This window comes from Buteo buteo, chromosome 14 (genome assembly GCF_964188355.1).
Source record: "Buteo buteo chromosome 14, bButBut1.hap1.1, whole genome shotgun sequence".
NCBI lineage: Eukaryota > Metazoa > Chordata > Aves > Accipitriformes > Accipitridae > Buteo > Buteo buteo.
Genome location: NC_134184.1, coordinates 31801972 through 31826728, shown reverse-complemented (window position 1 = coordinate 31826728; position 24757 = coordinate 31801972). Strand labels below are relative to the sequence as shown.

At 39.9% G+C, this 24757-nt stretch overlaps 1 protein-coding gene across 7 annotated transcripts in view; it reads right to left on the bottom strand.

The window, feature by feature from the left end:
• FNDC3A (fibronectin type III domain containing 3A) overlaps positions 1 to 24757 on the bottom strand; it is a 121893-nt gene that overhangs the window by 44691 nt on the left and 52445 nt on the right. For 5 of the 7 annotated variants that reach the window (XM_075046227.1, XM_075046231.1, XM_075046228.1 and 2 more), the window contains 3 exons: positions 8928 to 9004; positions 3903 to 4140; positions 1077 to 1349 (listed from right to left, as the gene is read on the bottom strand). In XM_075046227.1, coding sequence (XP_074902328.1) covers positions 1077 to 1349; positions 3903 to 4140; positions 8928 to 9004 — 588 coding nt within the window. Of the gene's footprint in view, positions 1 to 1076; positions 1350 to 3902; positions 4141 to 8927; positions 9005 to 13335; positions 13462 to 13804; positions 13827 to 24757 lie in introns of those variants that run through there. The other 2 variants (XM_075046230.1, XM_075046233.1) reach the window with 2 other exon arrangements.

Here is a 24757-nt window from a genome sequence, read left to right as displayed (position 1 = left end):
CAGTGACAAGTATTCATTCAAGTTTGGAGCAACAGTTCCCAACAGCTGAATTCAGGTTGTATCTCAAAGGTGTCCCTTGGTACTAAGCTTTCACAGGCTATCATCTACACATGTTTTTAAACAGCTCTTCTAGGCTGAGATTTCCTGGTCTTGGTTAGACATACTTTCTTCACGTTTCTTGTGGTTTACAGCAATCTAATATACATTAGCACAAAATCATCATCTCAAAGCAAACTTCAGTGAGTTGAGAAAACCACAGTTTGTTTCCCTCAGCATCACTAGTTACAGCTCCCTGTTCTGAGGAAATTGTACTTGGCTGATGACAAGTCTTTGACGTTGTGTTCTGAATCTGAAGTGCTATGCCAGTGACCTGAAAGTTGCATAGTGACACATCATCAGATTCAACAAGGACTGTATGACCAAGACTGAGCGAATTCAGTCCATTTATGAGATCACAAACTTTCCAGTGAAATGAAGGTATTAATAATAAACACAGTCCCCATGGTAGTGTCATAGAAAACATGAACTCACACAGACTAGTGTGAGGACTAGTCTTTTTCTACAAAGGCCTTTCAATGATGAATTGGTGGGGACAGACATTATGTGAATTTTATATAACAACATTATCTCTTTTACAAAGTACTCCTCTTTAACAAGTTGAATGCAGGTTTCCTGTATCAGACATCTCATTCTTTCCACGTTTTCTGCAATATCAAGTGGGCCACCAATATTCAGTGATTCCTTAAAATGTAAGCACCAATGACTCTGGACAAAACACAGGTTTTTCTTTAAACCGTATTATGAAGTATGACTAATAAGATTTGCTCAAATCTATGTGGAGACTTGCATGTCAGCAGTTTTGTTCTCTTAGGCCCATCATTCCAATGTGACGAGCAGGTTGATTGCCCTTAAGCCCATTCTGTGTAAGGCAGGGCAGTGGCAGGCTACTACTCAACTTCGAGATTGTCAAAGTGGGGTGTTCTATCTACAAATGCTATATTCAGACAGACACTGGACTTGCATTTTTTAGATAGATAGATAGATATAGAGTTTTTTGGTTTTTTTTTAACACTTACCTTCTACTTCTGTGTCTGTCTGAGAATTGCTTTTTCCTTTGCCCAAAGACTTGCTTTTGGTAGAACCTGTGCTTATACCAGCTGCATCCTGTCCTTTTGTAAGTCCATTATGTTCACTTGTAGGAGAAGGACATTTCTGAGGAGATGACGGAGGACTGTTTAACTTATCCTTCTGAGTTCCATGTCGATCTTTTAATTTTTTTTGTAACCTTTCATATGTTTTACTAGACCTTTCGTCTCTAAAGTTGGATCTTCCGTGACCAGGCAGAGTATCTAAATTGAAATAAAGAAGAAAAAAATTAAAAATAATCAACTAAGAATGGAATGTAATTAAAAATCTATTTAAAAATGCTATGTACATTAAGTGTGCACTTGTGTATAAAATTACTTCTCTATTCCTGTTGGAAAACTGAAGCGTCCAGCAGGTAAACCGATACACGCTAATTGGATATTAACAACATGTTAGGGGAGAAAGTGTAATCTTTCCTTCCCACATCTTTTCTCTACTTAAAAATTATTCTTAAAACGTTTCTATAATCTTGCTTGAGCTGTAAGGTACAGGATGAAGTCAACAGAGAAAAACCACGCAACTTTATTACATGGGAGGAGGTTTGCTCTAATGTGAAGTTTTAAGTTTCAGAATGCAACTAGAGCTCTATTACTTTAATGGTGCTTCAGCAGAAAACACAGAAAAACCCCACAAAAGCACAGGGCAACTGAAAGACACTAAAAGACTGAAGACGGTATTGCTAGGTCTTGTAACTACACTATACCTGTACACAGTAACCCGAGGCATTGCTGCAGTATTAGCAAAGTCCCATCTCTAAGTCAGAATGTGGTTTTGGAAAAAAGTCAGCACCAGACTAATGAAAAAAATTAAACTGTAGGTTGGTGAACTTTTCTGTTCAATTCTAACATTTTTATCCATTTCACCTTTTTGCTTAGGAACAGCTTATTGACTCAAGACTTTAAAACAGTGTACCACATGGCACCAACTCCTTCCTCAGTGTAACCCTATCTATAACAAATAATGAAAGCTTTCAAAAAAATCCATCCTTCAAAACCAGCATAAAATTTGTCCATTTTCAGGTAAGCTGGATCACTTGGTCTGAATAATGAAGTTCATTATCTGTTATTCCTTAAGTGCTAGGACGTATAGAAAACAGAAGCAAATAAAAACTTCCTTGCAAGAAGGATAAAAATCACAAAGCTAGAGAACTTTTCAGTTTCTGTTTTTTTAGGTGAGCTTAATTCCCAGAAAATTTGGCAGAGGACTACTAGATAAGCTGTGACTACTTAGAAATTTGTTTTTCACTCCCATTAGAGACTTCGGTGCTCTTGTTAAAGAACTACCATGGTCTAAGCACTTCTGGGTTTTTTTTCCCACCTTAAATTCAGATTCCTCATATAGAAGCCTAACTGTGGGCTTTGACTTCTGAAAGCCAGAGCCAAAGACAGTGGTCCAGGATTAAATATGAAATTTGTAGCAAATATGTAACAAATTAAAGCATCCCCAGTCCTCTAATTCCCCAAATCCAAGGGCATACTACATACATATTTAAAACAAAGCAAAGCAAAGAATCCCACTTTATCAATTTTTTTTTTACATTAGCAGTTTAGCAAATTATCACTGAATTCATATTTAAAGGGATATAACCTACAGCATAAATCTAAAAAATATTATTCCATTAACAAGTATCCTTTATCTTTTGTGCATTTAATTACCACACTCCAATCTCTTAATTTAGCAAACTAAAAGCAAATAACTGCCATCTACAGGAAACCAAGAAATTAATAAAGCTATAAATAAGCACCCAAAGAGCATCTAAGAATGTACTGTTACCAAAGTAGTGCAAGGAAGAAATAAAGTACAACTTAAGAATACAGAAACACTAAGAATTCCAGGAAGATCAAGACATTGGTGTATTCTCATCTGATGGCTTTGTACATCATGACCATTTAAGTACAGTGACTATATGGAGGACATTTTTAAATGAGTTTAGTAGTATCGCAGAACACTGAGAATCTATGCATCTACAGCAACATGACAAAGTTGTGTTTGGTCTCCTCCACAGCTTCTACCTTCTTTCTCTAAAAACAGCAACCTGGCATTGCTCTCTGAAACTCTCTCAAGGTCAGCACCTGCCTTATAGCAGAAGTTTATCTAAAGAAAAACAAGTCTACCAGAAATGTAAATATTAATCTAACAACCCAACCCCTGAGTTAGTACACATATACACTTTGCCACTAAACCATATTAAAGGCAGATGTCAATAGAACTACCAAAACCAGCTTCAACTACAGTATTAAGTTTAGGCTGGTGGCACCTGATTATTCAAGCTGGACTTCAATATGGACACTGGACTAAATGCATACATTCTTTATGAAAAATAGCAAGCTTTTTTCAAAATCAATACTAAGGACTCCTGTTTCATGCTTGAAACAGGATACCTGCAAGACATGAGATCTCAGAACAGTGCTCAGGTATGGATTTAAACGCTGAATCTCGGAAGAAGGCATCAGCTGAATCACTACAAACACTTCCTGCATTGCTTTGCTGGGCAAAGCTATAACTGATACACATAAGAAATAATCCGTATGTTTAAGGGATCACTGAATAGACAAGTCTAATTCAAATAAATTCTTCTGGAATAGTAAGCTTCAGTAAAAACAAGACTGGTATCCTCATAAAAAACTTGTGTGTATAGCTCCCATTTAAGCTATAAGTCTTGCTGACAAAGCCCGTACATCAGTGTAACAGATGCTGGAAACGAGTACAGCGTTATTTGCTTTGATAGAACTTGCAATATTTGATAAGCTACTTACCCAGATCCCCATATACTTGTGAGGTGTGATACTGCGGAATGTACTGCGTTGCCATGTCACCGGCTCCGGTCACGGGTGAGTATATATGACGTGGTGGAGGGGGTATCATGGCTGGGAGAGGCAGGAAGCCAGGCAGTGGGGGATGCGGAGGCCTGTGTATCACTGCGTGACCACCAGGATGAAATTCCGGAGGCTGGGGAACCACCACAACCCTTCGAACACCGTTATCCTCAATAACCTGTACAGTGAGAGACACCACACACCAAAAGAGAAATGATGGTCTGAAAGGTATGTTTCTATCGATACTTAAACAAAACTAGGAATAGTAAAACCCTTAATTTGAGAAAAGGAACACAGGAGAACATAAGAAAAAAAAGATAGGGCAATTAAAGGACTATCTACATTAAGTATATTAACTGCAAAAATGCCATTAATTTCTCAATGTGATGGGGAAAAATACTGCTAAAGAAAATCTGACTGTAATAGCATCTTATAAACAACCAGATATATTTATGGCATGAGCCTAGCTTTTCCCCACGGTCCTGTTTCCACCCTCATTGACATCGCTTGTATGCTACACCGCTCCTAGGATTTGTTCTACAGTCTAACAACTAGATTGCTCCCTAGAAGTGATCTGGTGGGCGGACAGACCTCACTCCACATAAACGGTGAGGGAAAAGGCACAACAGTGTTTGGTCTTTGCTTTGTGCCCAACTCGGTCCACCAATGCTAACCCAGGAGGCACCTGCCATACAGCACCCGTTAGCGTGCAGCAGCCTTCATCTGCATCAAGCTGTTAGAGGAAAAAAAAACCTAGCAGGATGGTAGTCAGCCCTCTCAAGACTCCTTCGCAACTCAAGGTAGTTTTGAAAAAGAGAAGGTGTTTTTCTTTTCTCCCCGCCCCACCTGTTAAAATGTCTCTGAAGGAGACCACATGCTACTCAGGAACGGGGGCCGTTGTGGCAGCCTCTGCCAGACTCTGGTGTGCAAAGAGACTTGTTGTGCAAAAATGGCAAATGGAAGACGTGACACGACAGCCTTTGGCCAAGGGACCCCAGCGCAGCCCTTAGCAACGTTGACAGAAGTTTGAAGAAGCAAAAGCTGCATACGCGATCCCACGATGAGAGTAAGTGTGGTCACGCAAGGTGCACGGAGCTGAGGTGTGCTGGGCACAGTACATGCAGCACGCAGGGGTCTGGCGGAGAGCAGGGCACAAAGGCACATCCTCTAGAAAGTACTGAAGCAGAAAATGCTCCTTGCTAAACGAGGGTCAGTCATCAACCGGACCAGAAACAGGGGACTGGTCCTGTAGCACATTACAGACAGGGAAGAACACCATCATTATCATCTCTAGATGTCTGTGTCACTACTGGTAAATTCACAAAAGTACATGACTGTTGGCAATATCTAGAGATTATCTTGTTATAATTTGACTTGTATGTATTGCGGTGTCAATAACTTTAGTGTCTGGGATGCCAATGAATAAATTGTTCTCCACTTCCTAGTAAAATGCTGTAAAATAATGCCACAGCAGGGACCGCAATGTAAGTTTTGGATTAAACTTTTATCCAGAAAAGGGGGAGAAGAACAGAATCTGGAATATCATGACTACATTCAAAAGCAGGGGACAAGGCAACCCTATGATGTAAGTGTACACTGACATTTGAAATGAGGTGGGGACATGTACACGTACACCAATGTACACCTGGTGCAACAGAAGCAAATCAACAGATCAAAGCACTTAGTGCTAAGCTGCTTTCAACTCCACTGTTTAAGCTTAAGGGTATTATGCTTGGCTAGATTTAGTCCCATGCCCTGGTGTGAACACCTCCGCCAAGCCCATGACAGAAAGCGGCTTGGAGGATCAATCATTGGTTTCGCCATGTCTCCATAAGGGGTTGGTGTGCATCTGGTACATCTGGAACAGAGCTTCTGCTTTTGTTTTCTCTGACAGAAATCCAATCTGTACACCCCAAAATTATCCTGGTAGCTGAACCAATGCAAGGAAAGTGAGGTTGGTGTAGGACATTGTTTCAAAACTTCACTACTGTACTGCGAAAGACAGCTACGTAGACACAGCTGTATGCTTCTGGTGTAATGGCAGAATGAAGATCTCTATGCATGTGCAACAACATTCAGAAGACATAAAAGTATGTACACAATGGAGCTGATCCCACCTTACTTACATAAGTAGAGTGCTGGAAATTAATATTAATGAACGAAGCAAACACAGCTTTAAAATACATACATACCGCGTGACTTTAAAAGATGGGCTATTTTCAGTATACAGAAATTGTCCCTTATTGGGAAAGAGTAATTTCACTAAAGACAGCACTCTTCATATCTGTGCAACCATAGCTGTGTGGTATCCTAAAGGCAGGATATATTAATAGCAGTAAATACAACTAGGACTTCTGCTGTCCAATGAAATTCTCTAAACACTGCAATGTAGTTTTAATTATTTAAGTCCTTTTTGCTTACCCCCTAAAAATTACGCAATTTATCATTATTTTATGAGGAGATTCAGATTATGTAGGAAGCAGATTCCATTAAAAACCAGGTTACTTAGTTTATAATTTATTTGTTTTCTTGGGTCTGCTAATAGCCCAAGTAAGTCAGAAATAGATACCAAATGCATAGCAGCAGAGACCTTAAGTTCAATAGTTTAAAATGAAGAGTTTGACAAGTCTCTAACTGTGCCTCTAAATCAAACATCAACTCAGTGGTAGGCCTCTACCAGGCAACTACACAGGTAAAAACCCTTCAAAAAGCAATAAGGGCATCATGTCAAGTATATAATTTTAAGTTAAAAAAAACCCACAAGCTATCTATTATCCTAATTGTGCTAGCAAAACATGTAGGTCTGGCATAGGCCTGTTTGGTTGAGTGAGCCAACCAAACTTCACTGGAAAACTCACTACAGACAGTGAATATAGACAGCTTAGAGAGGATGAATAAAGATGCGCTTTCTTTCAGAGTTTTACAACTACAGTTCCAAAAGAAGAGGAAGGGAAAAGTAAATCAACTTATGAATTGCTTTTTATTTATGTGATATAAGAAAAAGAAATATGCTTTATTCTGTAGTCATCCCCAACTTCTAACAGAGGACAGTGCGCTGTATCACTGCCAAACAGGAATTGAAGCAAGCAGAGGCATAGTACAACTAAATGAAAAAGGATAGACAAAAGATGGTTGCGCTGAAGTTGTTCTTCCAGCCTGATGGCTTTAGACATTTAGCTGGTTTCCAATTTCTCTCAAAATATATCTCCAGTTGCTGACATTTAAAAATATACTATGCCCGAAGAAGCCATGTAAGTTACTTTGCTGAGACTGCATTAAGTCTGGGATAACTCTTCGCTCAATAGTGTCAGACCTTCCTGTTTGCAAGACGACTCTATCAAATCTTCCGGCTTGTAACAGGAACCTCCATCATAAACCACAACAGCTAGTATGTTTTGCCAGCAGTAAATACCTCAGAAGCCTTATAAACTACAGGTTTTCCTGGACTATGATACTTCTACTCAGACGAAAACAGCAGATGTGAACTCGTTCCACCTGTACCGTCAGCTGCATAGATGTGAGGCACCTTCAGTTCAAAAGTCAGAGCACTGTGTTAGCAAAACACCTGCTTGCACTAACAAGCTCCAACAAAAGGCTAACGAGCATGCCTCAGCAAGGCCCAGTCCTTCAGCCTGTCTGCTGCAAGCTGTCCTCAAAGGAAGGATAAATTCATTTTATAAATATTATTCAGATTGGCACAGGTTACACAACTTTTTAAACATTAAGCACTTCATCAACTGAAATTAAGTACTCAAGAAATATGGTGGAATTCAGAATTTCACTATCTCAAAAATTCTTCCAGTTCTTTAAAAATGAATTCTAATAGGAATCAAGACTTTTTACTACGCTCTAAAGATAAATGAACTTTCATGATTATTTTTAATTCATTTTTCTTCTGCCTGTTTGGGAATTCAACTCCTAACTATTCAAGGATACATGAATCAACTTATCAGCCAACTTTCACCAGATGAAAGGTAAAACCACGTAATATTAGTCTGCCTAACCTAACAGCCTTTTCTTTTGCTAGAGGACAATTTTTTTATGCCATTCAGTTAATTAGTCCAACAACTGCTAGACACTGTGGGTTTTTTGGTTGCATTTTACATGTTGTAGTCTCTTCTCAGTGTACACCGCGGGATGCATGTCAGAGGCAGACTGCTCAAACAACAGAACATCATGAGAAAGGCTGACATTATGGAGAGTGGTATTCATCTGCTCTAACTTCCAGGTCTGACCTACTAACCCCTAGACTTGTTCTATAGTTGAGGTGAGAAAGAGACACCATCTAGAAGGCCACACAACTCATTATTATACAGGTGTCACAAATTGCCAAGAGGAATCATCCCTTTAATCTACTTTAAAGGATGTCCAGGTTATCTAGCTCTCATTTAATTTTCAGGCATCTAAATTAGGAATCACACCACAGTGAGAAAATGAGAGTCCCAGTTTAAGATAAGCTGTGGAAACACGTATTGTATGATAATTTATCTCCAATGGACAGCTGACATTTTTTCAATGTTGTTTGCTACTTTTTCTAACTGATCTGTTTCACTCCTTGCCTGCAGGGAACCTCCCAGACATGAACTATGTACACACATGAAATTATAATGATGCCAAGAGAAAACATCCACTAACACAGAAATCAGTACAGGTCCTGCACAATGAGCTATTTGGGTCATGATTGCATTTTACATTCAGAGGGCATCTAGTACATTAGGATCCCGAACTCAGCAAGGACCTGTGCTTATTATTGTCATGTAAGAAGTTAATATATTGCTAAGCAGGCACATATACAGTGTGATAAGTCTCCCATCAGAGATGCTATGCGACGTCTCCCCTTACTTACTTGCTTGACCACAGTGACTCTGAAACTTGACACATTAATTCACTGAATTAGCTATTATGGTTCTACTCTCATAATCTGCATTAAAAGAAATAAAATAAGAATCAAATGAAGAGACATACCTGTGGGGCATATCCAGGAGGCACATAAATAGTAGGCACTGAACCATTTGGGGACATCATTGGAACCTGAGCAGGACCTAAATGGGTTACAGAAACATTCAGTACAGCACCATTTAATAATTTGAGAAAGTTTAAAGAACATACTGAGCTGCAAAGTCTTTGTGAAAACTATACAAGATAACATGGATAAACAAAGGCAATGAACTGTACAGATAAAATTATAGCAAAGGGCACTCTTAGAAACCTCAGAAACAGTTAGGAACACCCGCCCCGCCCCCGAAACAAACCTAAAAAAATTCCCCAGCACATATTTCTCCCTTCTCTGTCAGTAAGCTCACAGAAGAGTCTATGTCAAAACTTCTTAACAGGTGACAAGTCAAAAGAAGCGTCCCACAACGAAAAGACAATAGAAGAGACTTTAAAACAGAAACAAACCAAACCAAACCATTTGAAGCAAACTGCTGAAACCAGACAGTATTCAGTTAAGAGTTGTCAAGAAAATTACTTACAAAATTGCTGCTCTGTTACTATGGTCTTATCACCTAAAGTGGTCTCAGTACCACAGCAGTGAGAGGCGGCAAACAGGACGCTAACTTAAGGTCCCAAGCGAAAGCCAGTGTATTACAAACCAGTAAGTCTACTGCTACTAACGGGATAGTTGTGATACCATGATGATCCTTGTACCATGCAAACCAGAAAGAACAGAGTTCACAGACACTTAGATAAATATGACAATGGGAATGAGTTAAGGTGGCATTTGTAGATAAAAGTACTGCCTGGAAAATCTGATACCTTCAAAGAGCACAAGGACACTGTCATAAACTTGAATTTTCAAAAAGCTTTTGACAACCTCTCTCAAAAACTCTTGAAGTAGTAATGCTGCCTTTGGTTAAAAAGGGAAAAAGGCTTTTCATGAATAACCAACTGTCTTGAACACAGGCAACACCAAGTAGTAAATGATCAGCTTTCAAAGTGCCTAGAGTGACCAGAGGACTCCCAAAGGCATGCAAAGAAGAACCTGTTCAATGTATTAACAAAACTTCCGGAAAAGGACATGAACAGCAAGGTGACAAATTTTTGGTATGCTCTGAGAGAGCTGCAAAGGGTCTCACAGTACTCAGTGATGGGATGATAAAAAAGCAGAAGAAATAGTGTTGGTAAGTGCAAAGTAACACACCTGGACAAAACCAGAAGTATTTATTTACAGTGATGAGCCATAAATTAGCTGTAAATAAACAGACTATGGAGTTACTACATATATTTCTAAGGAAATACCAGCCGAGCATTGTTCAGTGGCATTTGCAGGAAGAAAGAGAACATTAAAAATTATTACTAACAGAACAGAGAACAAGCAGAAAACATTATTACACTATGGTATAAATCCACGCTGTACCTCAATACTTTGAGTGCTGTGTTTGTCTCCACCTTTCAAAAAGAACACACAGAACAAAAGGACAAAAAAAAAAAGTTTACAGTGGCTTTCCACCTGTTTATCAGGACAGATTAAAGAGACCAGGATTCTTCTACCTGAAGATGGTTAAAAAGTAAAAGTGCTGGCAGCAGAGGAATACTAAGAGACCTATACACCCCAACCCACCTCCAAACTGCCTAAAAAGGGGAAGATAGATAATTTACAGTTTCTCATGTGCAAGAAGCAGAGATATTAAATTAAATCACCAGGTAAAAGGTTTAAAGCAGACAAAGAAATTTCTCATGAAATGCACAGCTAGATCGTCTAACTCCTTGCTGTAAGAACATTATGGAAACTACAGGTTAGGTTCAGGAGAAATTAAGTGAATTTAGAGAGGTAATCCATTAAGAGCTGTAAAAAATACAGGTATAACTTTTGGTTCAGGAAGCCAGAAACAAGAAAGTTATTTTTGTGTGCCTGCCCTATCCTTATGCTCTCCCCTTTAGTATTTGATACTGGCCTCTGTCAGAGCAAGCACACTGACACAGACTTCAAGAGGGAGTGCCTACAGATGTCTTTACACTCTTGTCTTTAAAATACACAAGGCAACAATCGCTGAAGTTTAATTATTAAAGAAAAACTGAAACGCAATATAATCTGACCAGGTTTTGTGGCAAGCACATAAGGTTGGGATTCAGACACTCCAGGCTGCATTCTCCAAATGTCCAATTCAGTGTAGTGAAGCTACCAAAAGCACCAAAGCCAAGTCTTAGTGAAGTTCACTAATACTTCTGAAATGGCATTCACAGTTCCACATTAATGTTTTATAAACTCAGTTAAGATCTGCAAATGGAAAGTACTAAGTAAATGCAAAGTACGGTATATAAGATTAGCGTACCTCATTCTGATAAGTATGAGCTTGGCAGAAAAATAAAGATAACTGTGCCAGAATGCCAAGAGCGGGGGAAAAGGAACAAAAAGCATTCTTGAAAAAAGCAGCATGTAATCCAACTTGATTACACATACTATAGGGACTTCTTTAGAATGAGATACAGAAGTTTTGAAATGTATTGCCTAAAAAGAATCACAGCTTTATTATCGACAAAGCGTTAACCCACAACTGGGGTGAAGGGGTGAAGAGACTTTTTAAGAATAAGGTTTTAACTGAAAGATTAACTGAACCGTGTAACAGCAAAGAATATAAGAACTACAGTAAGCTGTAAATTGAGAACTGAACCGTCTTTGGGTCTTCCTGCTCAGGTGAACCTCAAAAATGTTTCAGGGAAAGTCTCTCCTGAGTATGAAGTGCTAAAAAGAAACGAAAGTGAAGTGCAAAGCAGTGAAAGAGAAGCTGAAAAAGTGCTTTAGAGCATCAGCTTACAATAAATTCAAAAAGGTCAACAGTAATGGAAGCATATTTATTGTAAGTTGCCATTCAACTAAATAATGGTTTAAATTCTTACATAAGTAAGTGGATTTTACACAGCTTGTATCTTGTATTGCTTATTTGTAGTTTTTCCATAATGAATACAAAACACTGACACTTTTATTAAACTCACAATTTTAAACTATGTAAGTTTCAGGTAAATTGAGATTTAAGACCACAGTTACTTGAACTTTCTACAGTAAACTCAACGTCCTTGGAGGATGAAGAAACACTAACATGAACAGACTGTTTCTTCGTGAACTGCTGGGTATCTCTGTGTTTGGGGCTTTTGTTTTGTTTTGCTTTAAATGTCTGAAGAGTTTTGTTTAACAATCTTTTCAAAGCTTACTTTAACCTCTCTAACAAACAAAAAGCAGTTATCTCCAATCCAGTACAAAGGTTGATCCACAAAGCCATTTTCAGTATACCTACAATCTAGCAGTAACGAAAATAAAGACATAAAGGCAACGTACGAACTTCAAAAATTATTCAGTGTTAGAATAGAGTCAAATTAGTAGTTTGAAAACTTGCACCCCATCTTTAGCACTTTAAAGTTCCAGAATTAATGAAAATGTATTTTTGATATTCAAGAAGGGTCAATTCTGATTTACTTCTGATTAGATTTCCAAGCGGCTATGGAATGAAGTTAGATTGCAGAGGAACATTCAAGAATATGGAAAGCATGGAAAAAAAGTTGGCAGACTTTATATATTTTAATGAGCACATGGTCTTTACAGTGAAATTACGGATTTCTTGGCAGAAAGCATATTACTACCTGCAAAAATTAAAATAAGCTTTCCTGTATCTAAAGATAATATCCTAATACACTATAAAAACAGGTATTTTTTTTCTTCCTTTTAACAACTAATGTGAAGATCTTGGCTCTACTTCAGTAGAATACACTGCAAGAAGAATCGTCATGCTTTTGGTTATTGGCTAGAGTGGTGCATGACAAAGCCAGTGTGTTTTACCGTGAGGTGAGACCTGTTATAAAGTACCAGCAAACAAGAGCATCATGAATTTGTGTTAAGCAAACATCTAATTTTCTATATTGCACGTAAATGGAACTGACTTCATCCAAATCACTGTATTATGAATGTTGATAACTTGACTGTTTCAAGAGGACGTCTCGAATCTTCTCTATACTTTCAAGTATTTGAGTTCTCTTATACAAGGAGTGGAGAAGTGTTGTGGGAGAGAAAACAAACACAAAGCTGTGTTCCGTACTTCATTCTTGAAAAATGACTCATCAAACACAGCAAAGGTTTATTTAACTCGATTGGACCGAAGAAACAGATGTTTCGCCACACTTTGTTATTGTCCTGAGATTTGCTATTTCGCTAGTATGAAAGGGAAAACTTGTAAAGTCTCTGTGTTCTGTCCCAAGTTTTAAACAACAAAACAAGAAACAACAAAAAACCCAACAAAAGCCCCGCGGTGCTTATCAAAGATCACCTAAAGCGTGGAATACGTGTCCCGAAAAAGGAAATACAGAAGAAGAACCGCAACAACGGGAGGAACACCCCCGTCTCCCCCCCAGCAGCAGGTGAAGCTCCCCAGCAGGTCCAAACCTCGTCAGGGCCACCGCGACCGAGCAGCGCTGCCTAAGGGCGAGGATCGCGACAAACCCACCGACCGCCCCGACGCCGGCGGACGCCTCCTGCCCGACCGCTACGCGATGCCTTGATTTAATTTGATTTTATTTGAAAGCGGAGCGGCGCGGGGCCGGCCGCCCCCCGCCATGGCAGTACCGGCGGACCGCCGCCGGGGGAGCGGAGCCTCTTCCGGGGCAGCGGCCGCCCAGCGCCCCGCTCTTACACAACCCGGCCTCGGCCGCCCGGCCCGCCGGCTCCCTTCCCGGCCGTCCCGGAGCCCCCCGCACCGCCGTACAGCGCGGCTGAGCAGCGCCCCGTGCCCCCACGGTTCTTCTTTAGTTGCCCACCCCACCACCACCACCACAGCGTTCCCCCCCCCCTCCTCCATCCGCCGCTCCCTGCTTTGGGGTTTCAACCGCGGCGGCCCAGCCGGGAGAGACCTTACCGCTCATTTCGGGTTAGGCAGCGGGGCCGGGCCCGGAGCCGGCCCCCCCCCCCCCGGCCGGCTGGGCTCGGCTCTCGGCTCGCTCAGGTGCGCGGCCGCCCGGCTGGGCTCGGCTCCGCTCCGCCCCGCCGCCCCGCTCCGCCCTGCACCGGCGGCCGGGACCCGGGGACGGCATCGTCCCCGTCCGTCCCCCCTCCCCTTCCCCCGAGGAAGGCTTCCCTAACTCAGCGTCCCGCAGGACTCCTGCCTCTGGTGTTTACTGGAGTCCACCGGCCACCATTGGCTGGTGCCCTCCGAGGCCTCTGGCTGAAAGCTCGTGCGTTAATTAGCATCATTAAGTTACGAAGGATTACTCCAGCCCCCGTCCTTCCACGGGGTTTACCTTGGGCTGAACCCCTAATCGGTTTACACCCCAAGAAAGGAGGCGCGCAAACAGATCTGGTTGCAAGCAAACACTTTCCGGCGTCGCGTTTGGAAAGCTGCGGTGACTTTGATGCTAATCTATGTGGATACTGCGGCTCAGGAACGCCGCTATACTTAGCGTTAGTCTCATGTGAACGGCGATGAATCACTGCTATCCCCAGGAGAAAACAGCATTCAGGATTTACTGCAGCACATTAGGTTAACTATGGCTCTATAGCCGAACACCCACACTTTGACATCACGCAGGCGATGATATGCATCACTGACGCAAGCAGTGGCAGGATCAAACACAAAGGCCACAGCAGTCGAAACAATAGAGCGCACAGCTGACGTAGCAGCACACCCCTCCAACACTGGCGGGCTGCAGTAAATCAATAGTCCCAGAAGCCGCGAATAGTTGCACCGCTCTGTCTTTTACATAATGGCTAAGACTTCAAAGTTTTATTTTGGGCTCCCAGCAGCTACAATTAATTACAAAACCCAGTAACAACAATCACCACCCATTGGCCTGTGTTTGTCTTCTAAGCTGTGCCAGGAAAATACTTCCAGATTAGTACCTTAGGTTTAACAGGCGCTAAAAAATTGTCACAAAGCATCAGCAGCTTTACATTTACTAGGGTGCAACATAACCAAAGCGAGCAATAACAAAAAAGAAAAGCAAACGCGGAACTTACTGTTAGGCCTGAGCCGGGGAAGAGGCACGAGAAGGAACTGTGAACGCTGCAAGGACACAGGCGATCAGAAGACTTCAGTTTGCAATGCTGTCAGTTTAACGTGTTCCTTATGCTCTAAATTCATCCTGACAAAACAATCCCTTCCCCCATCCATCTGTCTGCTTTTGCCATCAAGGCTGGGGAACGGCAGCTGACAAAGCAGCCACATCAATTTAAATGTATTAATTGGCTACAAAAATCTATCGGTAGACTGCAGGCTGGCAAGTGCGAGGAAAAACTGAAGGTAAAACGTTCACATAGTTCCTTTCAAAAGCAGGGGAAAAAAGCATCAGTTTCATCCACAGAGACTTTGGAATAATCGATAAAAGATCAGAAAGCTACGAAGCCTAACTGCAGTATTTCTAAAGATTACATCCTAATGAGATCCTGATCTTTCCCATGAAACCATACATATATATTCAGAAAAAAAAAAAAAGACATGAAATCCCTTTTCATAGGCAAAGTGCAGAGATGACAGGTTCCTATAGCGCTTTATCATAAATACAGCTATCAATTTTCTTTTATAATGGCCTCACGTACTTTCAAAGGAATAAGGTGACAATGGTTTCTGTGTTCAAATGTTAAACGTACTTTCATTTCACCTGTTTCTAAACAATGACCATGGTGCAATTCTGTGATTAAAAAAGGCTGTGAGCCCACGCCTTTGAACGGTGCAAACTTCACAACACAAAGTTACACTTCAGAGCTTGCAGAAGGATGATTTTAGTCTTTTCAGATACTCCAACAATAAAACGTTTTTATATGTTCTTTCTGGAGCAATTGTGTGGCACAGCAATCAACTCTATCCTACTTTGTTAAAAAAAAGTACCAAGGAATCAAAGATGTGAATGTGGAAATACAACACAGACTTTGTACTGTGAAGCCTAGATTATTAAATTGCTCCGTTTCGTTTGCTGTTTTAGGTTTAGACTTAGGGTAAATATTTAGTAACTATGTGGAAGAGTTAGGTCAAAAAATTGTTCTCTCTCCCGTGTAGTCTTCCCGTTTAAATATCAAGTGAACCATAAATCATTGCTTTTCAAAGGGAGTCAAATGTGACATACCATTCTTAACACAGAGAAGCTCCGATGAAAATATTTTTATTCTCGGCAGGAAAAAAATAACCTGCACTCATTCCAATCTAACTGCATCCCATATTTGCTTAGCTTTTTCCTCAAGGAGAGCCTAATTTCCTAGCACTTATGCTAAGCAGCACTGATGCACAACTTTTTCAGACTAATATTTAATATTTGTGCATACTGCTTAATCATGTTGCATTTGATTCATAACATTCAGGACAAACTACAACTTAATCATCTAACAGTTGTTACCACTAGAATTTGTGTTTTTCTAATCAGAATTTTTTTTTTTGGGGCCATATAGCACTGCAGACCAGAAAGTTGAAAAGTTAAGCGCTACTACTAATAGCTACTTGTGGTTAAGAGGTGAACAGCACAAGTGGGTCTCAACAGTTGGCAGTTCTTGGCGTGTAGACAGCGGCTTCTACAAAAGAGCATGTTCATTCAGAGAAAAAGAGATCTTGGAAGGAATAAGCATTAACTTCAACTCCACACCGCCTGCCCCCCCCGCCCGCCTGGTTGTGCTAAAAATGAAGTTACGCAGTATAATTACTTGTAAAGGCCTTTCCGACATCATTATATTCAACTTCTTACACTAATGAGTTATTTTTTCTGTGCATACTTACCTGGCTACATTGACTTGAAACCAGAGTGCAAAATTATCTGGCATGTTCTGCTGTCTCAGAGCTGGCAGTCAGAGAAGCCCACCCTCCTTTGTGCAAATTTCTTAATATTCCCCCCCAAATTATTAAACACACGTGTGTGTGTATATATATCTACATACAGATAATGTCTTCAATATGACTTATTGAATAATAATTATACAAATACGATGTATTGATTAAGAAAATCAATAGCATACACATAAATGCTGAAACAATTTTACCAAATTCTAAGGCAAGGTATTTTAAAACTAGGGATGAAAATACACAGAAGACTCTGTGGGTATAATAAAATTCTGTTTGTGCAAACCATGACTGAGTATTACAACACATACAGTGTCAGAAACTCAAGCAAGAAATTAATGCCAGAAAAGGCCGCCAAGAAAAAATTCGGTGCCCAACTCAAATTTTTATTTCTATCCAAGGCAGACACCTCTAAAGATATACTACTCTGAGTCCCTGCAATCTACTAATAACAAGTACTTTCATTTGAAAACCTCTGAGTTCTTTAGGCTTCAAGCTAATTATATAAACGAATACGATGCAGATTCAGATGGTCCATTTAAAATAAAAACAAAGCAGAACAAAGATTACTGTAAGCAGCTGAAGTCCTTCTAATCTCTAAAATAAATACCACGTGCATCTTTCTTTAAAGGGACCAATTTGGGAGTGGTCATTCCGAACTGGAAGACATAAAACTAAGTTAGCAGCACGTGAGGTGTCTCAGCTTTCCGGGAATCCCACAATCCACGGTTCTACATGATTTAGCAGAAAGAGAGAAAACTAGGTAAATCTAGAACGACATTGGCTCCACAACTAGGGTTCAAAACCAGGGCTAAATCTTGTTCTTAGTAAAGGTAAAAAGTTATCATTAACTGCCAATTTAAAACCCCCCTCACACCCAACACTGACATTTTACTCTCTTAGATTTAATCTTGCATTAGGTAAGTGAGTTTGCTGTTCTGGTCAGATGAAAAGGTCTTCTGTAACCATAAAAAGAAACGGAAAGAGAGTTCAGTCCTACAGGACTTCCTCTCTTCACACTCACTGAATACAATTATTTTTATACCTACATTAGAGGCATTCACTTGAGTCCAAGATTCTACCAACACTGCAGTTCCACAAACAGATGTTCACATGTAGGTTTCTAAACTATGAAATACATTTTCAAGTAACACTTTATGACACAGTTTTGTTTCAAATCATGAGTGATGAAAACAGTGCCTGAAGCTGACTATTCAAAAGGTGACATTTGGCAATGCAAAATCCTTCTGCCATGACACAAACTGCAGGGAACAAGCCCCAGGCAAATTACACAATCATCGCACAACAAAAATGAGACATAAGACCAAACCGAAAACATCTGATGTTACACACCTTACACTTTGCAGCATCTAAAGCAAACTTCAGCAGTGATTCACTGGCTGCCTCCAGAGGACAACTCTGTGCTTCTGCACATTGATCAGGGAGCCACCTCATACCAAATGACACAAATCATTAAGCACAGACAGTGTGCCCTCGAGTAGATACCTGGTTCAGGGCTGCTCTAGTCACTCTTCTGTCCAATTTCAGTAGAGTATATCAAGTTTTCTGAGAGTAGGTTCCTACTGTCAAGAAAATAAGGTCTTCCTGTTCAGTTAGGAGGTAGGCTGAATTCTGTGCTATGCTCAAGCGGATTAACCCCACAGCTTGCTCCTGTCCAGGAGAATGCTATCAATGCCAGACTATGGAATAACCTGTGTCACCTCTGCTGAAGACGGGCCACTAGAAACCGGAATGCAACACAGTAAGCTCCTGTCCGTGCTAGAGATGCTTAACTCCTTTAATCCAAGAGCTTCTAAATGGAAAGTACAGAGCCAGCCTTTAAAATGGGAACCAGAACCTAGCACTTCACCTAAATCTTAGAGGAATCCCCATTACATCAATACAAAAAGGCAGATTGCCTTCCTGTGTAGTTTCCCTCTAGAATCTTATCTTTTTTTGAGGTGAAGGTGCCCATCTCCAAAAGATGACATGGAGAAAAGCCTAAACTCAGAATGCCCCGGAGCCTCACGGCTAGGGGACTCTGCTGGCATCAGCGAGCTACAGGTTCAGATTCTGTGGTACTTCGTAGAGCTAAAAACCTCGGATCTCCTCAATTCTGGGCGAGTGCTTTAACCAATTCCCTGCTGCTGATACTGTTTGCCTTTGGGGATAAACTTAATATAGTCCAAGTAAACAAATAGCCTTTCTTTTTGGAGAGAGAGAGAAAGGCAACATTTATGTACTGTCTCGATATTGCCTCTGCTGTGGCATGTCTTTGATGTCTGTCCCCCTGCAGCCTCTTTTGCACAATTACAGGCATGTAGGGAATTCCATGGTCAAAACAGGAGAAGCAATGGATTCAATGTGCTTGCTAGGATTAGGTCATAATTCAGTGGGTGACCTGGGCTGCGTCTGAGACTTTTGCAGCTAAAAGCTTCTAAGTTAGAACCCAAACACCCTGAACATGACCCCTTGCGATTACAGTTCATCGCACAGACATACTTCTCTGTGCCTTTTCAGCAATAACAAGCCTATAAATGCAGCTACATTGGGGATACTCTGAAGACAGTGGAAATAAAAGTTTGACTGAAAAACTACTGATCTTGAAAATTCTTAATAGCATTGCAGCTGACATGATAAATACTTAAACATTTAGATTAAGACTTCTGATTCTGCTAATGACTTAAGGTCAACACACAAGAATTTTCATGTTCAAAAAGCTTTGCAGAAATTTGGTCCCAAATTAATTAACCCGAAATCAGGCTACACATAAAAACCCTGATATTCTCAGTCAGACTACACAACACAGAAAGGCACCATGCTTACTACCAATACCTGCGGCCTCTTCTGTAGTGAAATGTTTCTACTATTATACAGATCACTGAACACCTTCAACCAGCTCCCACTGCAAAACTCACATTTTACTGTTTAAAGTGATTTGAAAGTCTTTTTCAGGCTCTGCATTAGCTAAAAAAACCAAAAATATCATCACAGGCTAACTAATAAAGGCTTTTAAAAATTTTATTTACATCTTTTAAGCTTGTTTTAACATTTGAAATTTAAAATTTGCTCTTTCTGGTGTTTTATGTGACAAAGGCTCCTTGATTCTCCACAATGAACTCTTTACAAATCCTTTCAACAAGGAATTGTTTTCTCCAAATCGCAAGCAAGTTACCACACAGGTAAAGTACGTAAGCTCAAACATTAAGAGCATCTACGACAAAGGTTATTGTTGATAAAAAGCTTTCAACAATGTTAATAAATATGTATTATCAGAAAGAAAATATCTGGTAAAGCAGTAAGCAGGGACCAGACACAAAGATAAGCCTATGCCGTAGCAGTGTTCTCTTTAAATTCAATTTGCTCTGTAACCAAATATGTTTTAGAAAGTAACATACCCACTGCTTTAGCAGCCAAAATGAACTTGGAGCCAGAAAGAACTGTGTAAGGAATCTACTTACCTGTGCCAAACAAGAGGCCAGGGATGAAACAACTAACTTGGCTCAGACATATAAAAGTTGTCCTTTCAAGCCAGAAGAAATCCAAGCCAGAAGAAAGGGAAAAAGACACATGCATACGGTGAGCTCCTTACCATACATTATGTATGGATCAATATATCCCTCTACTAAGGAGCTGAGACAAGAAAATTGCTTAATAGCTGGAAAGTAAATGTGTCCTTTGTGCAGAAACTTTTTTACTGCTTCACTACTATCTGACACAAGAGACCTAAATTTTCTGTTGCTGGACTGTCAGGCCTCAAGGACTGAAAAAGACCTCATGAATCAAGTCAATTCACCTGCAATTGCAACTTCATTTCTCTCCGCCATTATCATATATTAAGATCCATCATAAATGGATTCTATGTAAAAGCATCAAGACCAATCTTAAAACAGTCAGTTCTTTTACCCATACATCTCCCACTGGAATGCTGTTCTAGAGCATTAGTCTCCTATGCAGCCAGGAGGCTTCTTCTAATTACATTAAAGTTATTCATAGCCCTCTGACATCCAGCTGGGCTCTAAACCAGCTCTGGCATTAACTATTTTATTTTTTTTTTAAATGCCTGGTGTTTACTTACCTATTCCTAACAAAACTCATTTTTAGCCAAACCAACCAAGCTCTCCTACTCTCCTTTTATAAAAGGCTCCTTATTCTCCCGAATATCCCAGTACCTCTTTTCTACAACACCTGGAATCAGCTTCATTTCATCTTCTGTAAACATGAATCATCAAATTACAGCTGAAGTTTCAGCAGAATCCTGTAAAATGCTACTAAACATCCCAAGCTGTACTAGCAACAACCACCCTGATGCATTTTATGATCACAGTAACCTTTACAGATACATTATACTGGAGATAAGTACTATCTTGTGAGTCAAATAGCTTGCCTGCTTCCTCCTTCTCCTCCCTATCAAGTTTCAAGTGAGGAGATCCCCATTTATAATTTATTAATCTCATGCATGACCTTCCATTGCATGTAACTGCATTTCACCCAGTTCAGGGGTACCACTCAAACAACATTCCTTCAGACAGTTAATGCATGTTGTTGTTGATCTTCTACCACTTCTGGAATACAGATTTCCTACACCATTGGAGTTGTTTGGATGATCAGATTCACTGAAATGCCAAGTATTTCTAGAATACCTTGATAGCTGAAAGATACCCGAGTGCATTCGTTACTAAGTGATTAAGAAGGGATATATTTACATTCTAGGCTAGTTGTGCATCATGCTTTAGCATTCAATCCTTTCCTATTTCATCCACAATTTAGAACCTTAAAAAAAAAAAATTAGTAAGGTTATATTGACTCTGCTGAAGCTCTTTAGAGATAGAGATCAAAAAACATTCTGTACTATGCTTTGAATTTTGCAGCATGGAGACAGGCAACATGCAGGTATCTGGCCTCAAGACACCACTGCATACCTGCGATTCTTTACACCTGCATTCTCTAGTCCTATTTACGTCTCACTGGCCTTTACAACCCTAAAGCTATATGCTATATAGACATAACCTTACCTGACATTCAGCCTCTTTTTCTATGCAGCATGTTCCCAGGCACTTCAGACCTCCTGTCCAGCTCTCTGAAGCTGCACAGAAATGTTTACGTGCTAATGTACTACTTGTCCAGTAGCACAACGCCACCATACAACAAGATGATCCAGCAACACATACTTACGTGCTTCTGAAAAGAACCCCAAAGCCAACACGTTTCTATTTAGCTACTGTCACCAAGATGAGATGAGATTTTTCCCATCAAAAAGAATGGATCTGTTTTTCAGATAAGAGGATGAGGCTGAGTAACTGAAAAAAAATAATAATGACAACACACTGAAATTCTATAAACGTAATGGACAGTTGGAAAGCTATTATGGGCAAATCAGTGCTCTGGATGGTATTTTAAAGACCTATCAGAGGATGAACTTGGGAAACAACCTACAGATAAAGCTGTGTGGGCATATGAATAAGATTCCTAGTCTAGTATGTGTCATACCTTTGCTGGAAAGGAAACTCCAGAGTGTATATAGCTGAGAAAAGAGAAAAGATAGGGTATTTTCAAGGTACATGTTCCTCCTTTTTATGCAATCTTTCTTTGTGTAAGAATTAGAAGGGAATAAAACCATACCTTTTACAAATATTTTATTGAAAAGGCTACATACACATCATGTCAGATTTACAACCTGTGTAGAAAAGCACTGTTCGAACACACATGGGCCAGAAGTCCACAGTAAAAAGTCATGAAACCGTCAACAATCAATCTCAAAACCTCATGCTTGCCAGTCCTCTTGCACCCATTTGCAGTACAAGTCAGGGAAATGAGTGGAAGTTAGGCTCACACTAGCCACTCCTCTGCATCTCTGCTCAGCTTTTGCTGATATTCACTTTTATTTTTCAGATCTCTTAGCAGGTGATTTTTAAAACTCATCCATGCTGGAAGAACTTTAACTGATTCAAAGTTGCTCAAGCTGCCCTTGTAACTTACTAAAAATTTTCACTCCCTGATGCATTGCTTAAGTCACCAGCTGCTCCCCAAAACTGCGCTGACAGTAGTGTCACACTAAATCAGAGGTAGTCACTCTGCTTTTGATCCCTTACTATCTAATTCAGAAAAAAAATTCTCTTTAAGAAAAAAAATAGTTTAGCTTCTCAAATTCTCAAACTCATCTTGGGCTTTAGGCACTCCAGGGATCTGCCTGCAAGACAGCTTTATTTGTATGTACTATCTTTTGAAAAATAAGAGTAAAAAGTCAGATTTCAGATTTAACTGAATTTAAAAGCTAGGTAAGATTAAACTTACTTTTTTAAAAAATTGAACAAAACAATTCTGTGCCTGATCCCAAAACAAGAAACAAAATACATGGAAAGCATAACAAAAAGAAAGAACAAATGCAAATTTAAGTATGTTTCATATAATTTTCTAAATCTACCTGCTACTTAAGAGTTTTACTGCATAAACCATAAGAGCTAACTCTGTCAATAGAGTGGTGCCTTTCAGAGCACAACCTCTTCAAGGCTAAAGCAGCTGAGGATTTAACACAGTAGCACTTCACTTAAATGCTGTCTTTCAAGAGGCTATCTTAAACACAACTTGTAGGAAAAACAGAGAAAAAGAGAAAGGCTGAAAACTCTATGGACACATCTCTCTCCTTCTCTCTGTTGTCTTCAACTTTCATTCTGATTCTTAGAAGAGAAGGCTACGGTATCAATAAGTCACAGCTCCTCGACCCTGCCGTCTTCCTGGGAATTTGATTGTTTTCATCTGCTTTAGTAGTTTGGTTTGGTTTTTTGGTTAGTTTTTGGAACTGGCTTGCTAAAGCTGTGTTTTACGAGTAGGGCTTTCCCTACTTTGGGACTTTGCTCAGCCCACAGTCCTGTTGTGATCTTTGTTCAGCGCAGCCCTTCTACTTTAAATGACCTATCCATATTTCATAAGATTTTTCTATGGCTGTTGCAATACTTCGTTAGAAAGAGGTTATGCTGAGGAACACTCACTATCCTACTCAGAGTAACTTATTCACATCTTATTGAAACTACAATTCCATATTAATACCTTTTAAGAATTATTAATGAAGCAATTCACAGACTATCAGTTTGGCATTCATAGTTCTTATTGCAGCTCTTTCTTTGGTTGCCTTGGAAGGCCCATCCATTCTACCTCTGAACACAACTATCAAGATGATCCAAGGGAAGTACAATATACACAGTATTTATGAAGATGGCCCATATGTAGAGCACCAAAGGGACAGGATAAGTGAAACTGCTGGAGAATGGGCTACTGGAAAAACAAACTGAGAACAGGCACAGGACATAAACCATATGCTAACAGAATAGCTGATTCATCAAAAGGGAAGGAAGGTATAGTCAGCTGCTCTAGCAGCTCTAATACCATTAACTTGAGACCCACCTATAAGTTATTGGGTGCTGTACAGTCGCTTGAAAAAATCTGAGGCTCTTTGGATGGTGTCCTACGGCACCTGCTCTAGACAGCTGCATTTTCTGGAAGGCTCTTGGCAGTGTGAGAAAGAGCTGCTCTTTGGCAAAAAGAAAACAAGAACAGCACTGTGGATAGCTGTATTTACTACTAGTGAATCTGGCCCTTCCAACTTTGTTTGAAACCCATGTAATTACACTGTTTCTTAATGGCTTTAAGTGGCTGAACTTACATGCTTGTAATTGGTCGTTAAGTCACATTACACAGTAGCTGTTTATATTTGTGCACAGCTAGGCTATATATTTGTAATGACCTTGTTATCTCTCTCCTCTTCTTCCTTTCCCTCATTTAGATAATAAACTGCTTTAGATGTAAAACAGATTGTGGCATGTCTGCAAAAGGAAGAAGGGGAAGGGAAGTTGTATTACCATGATTTTAATGAAGTTGAAGAGTGTCATGATCATGTAAGTCACGGAAGCTGACAAAACCTCAGTCGTTTAACAGACAGTCAGAAAAAAAGACATCTATAATCATTTACTATTAATAACACATGCACAGCCATATCTATCAAGCCATGTGATGCTGATTCATCCATTAGAAAAAAAGCAATCCTAAGAACAGGAT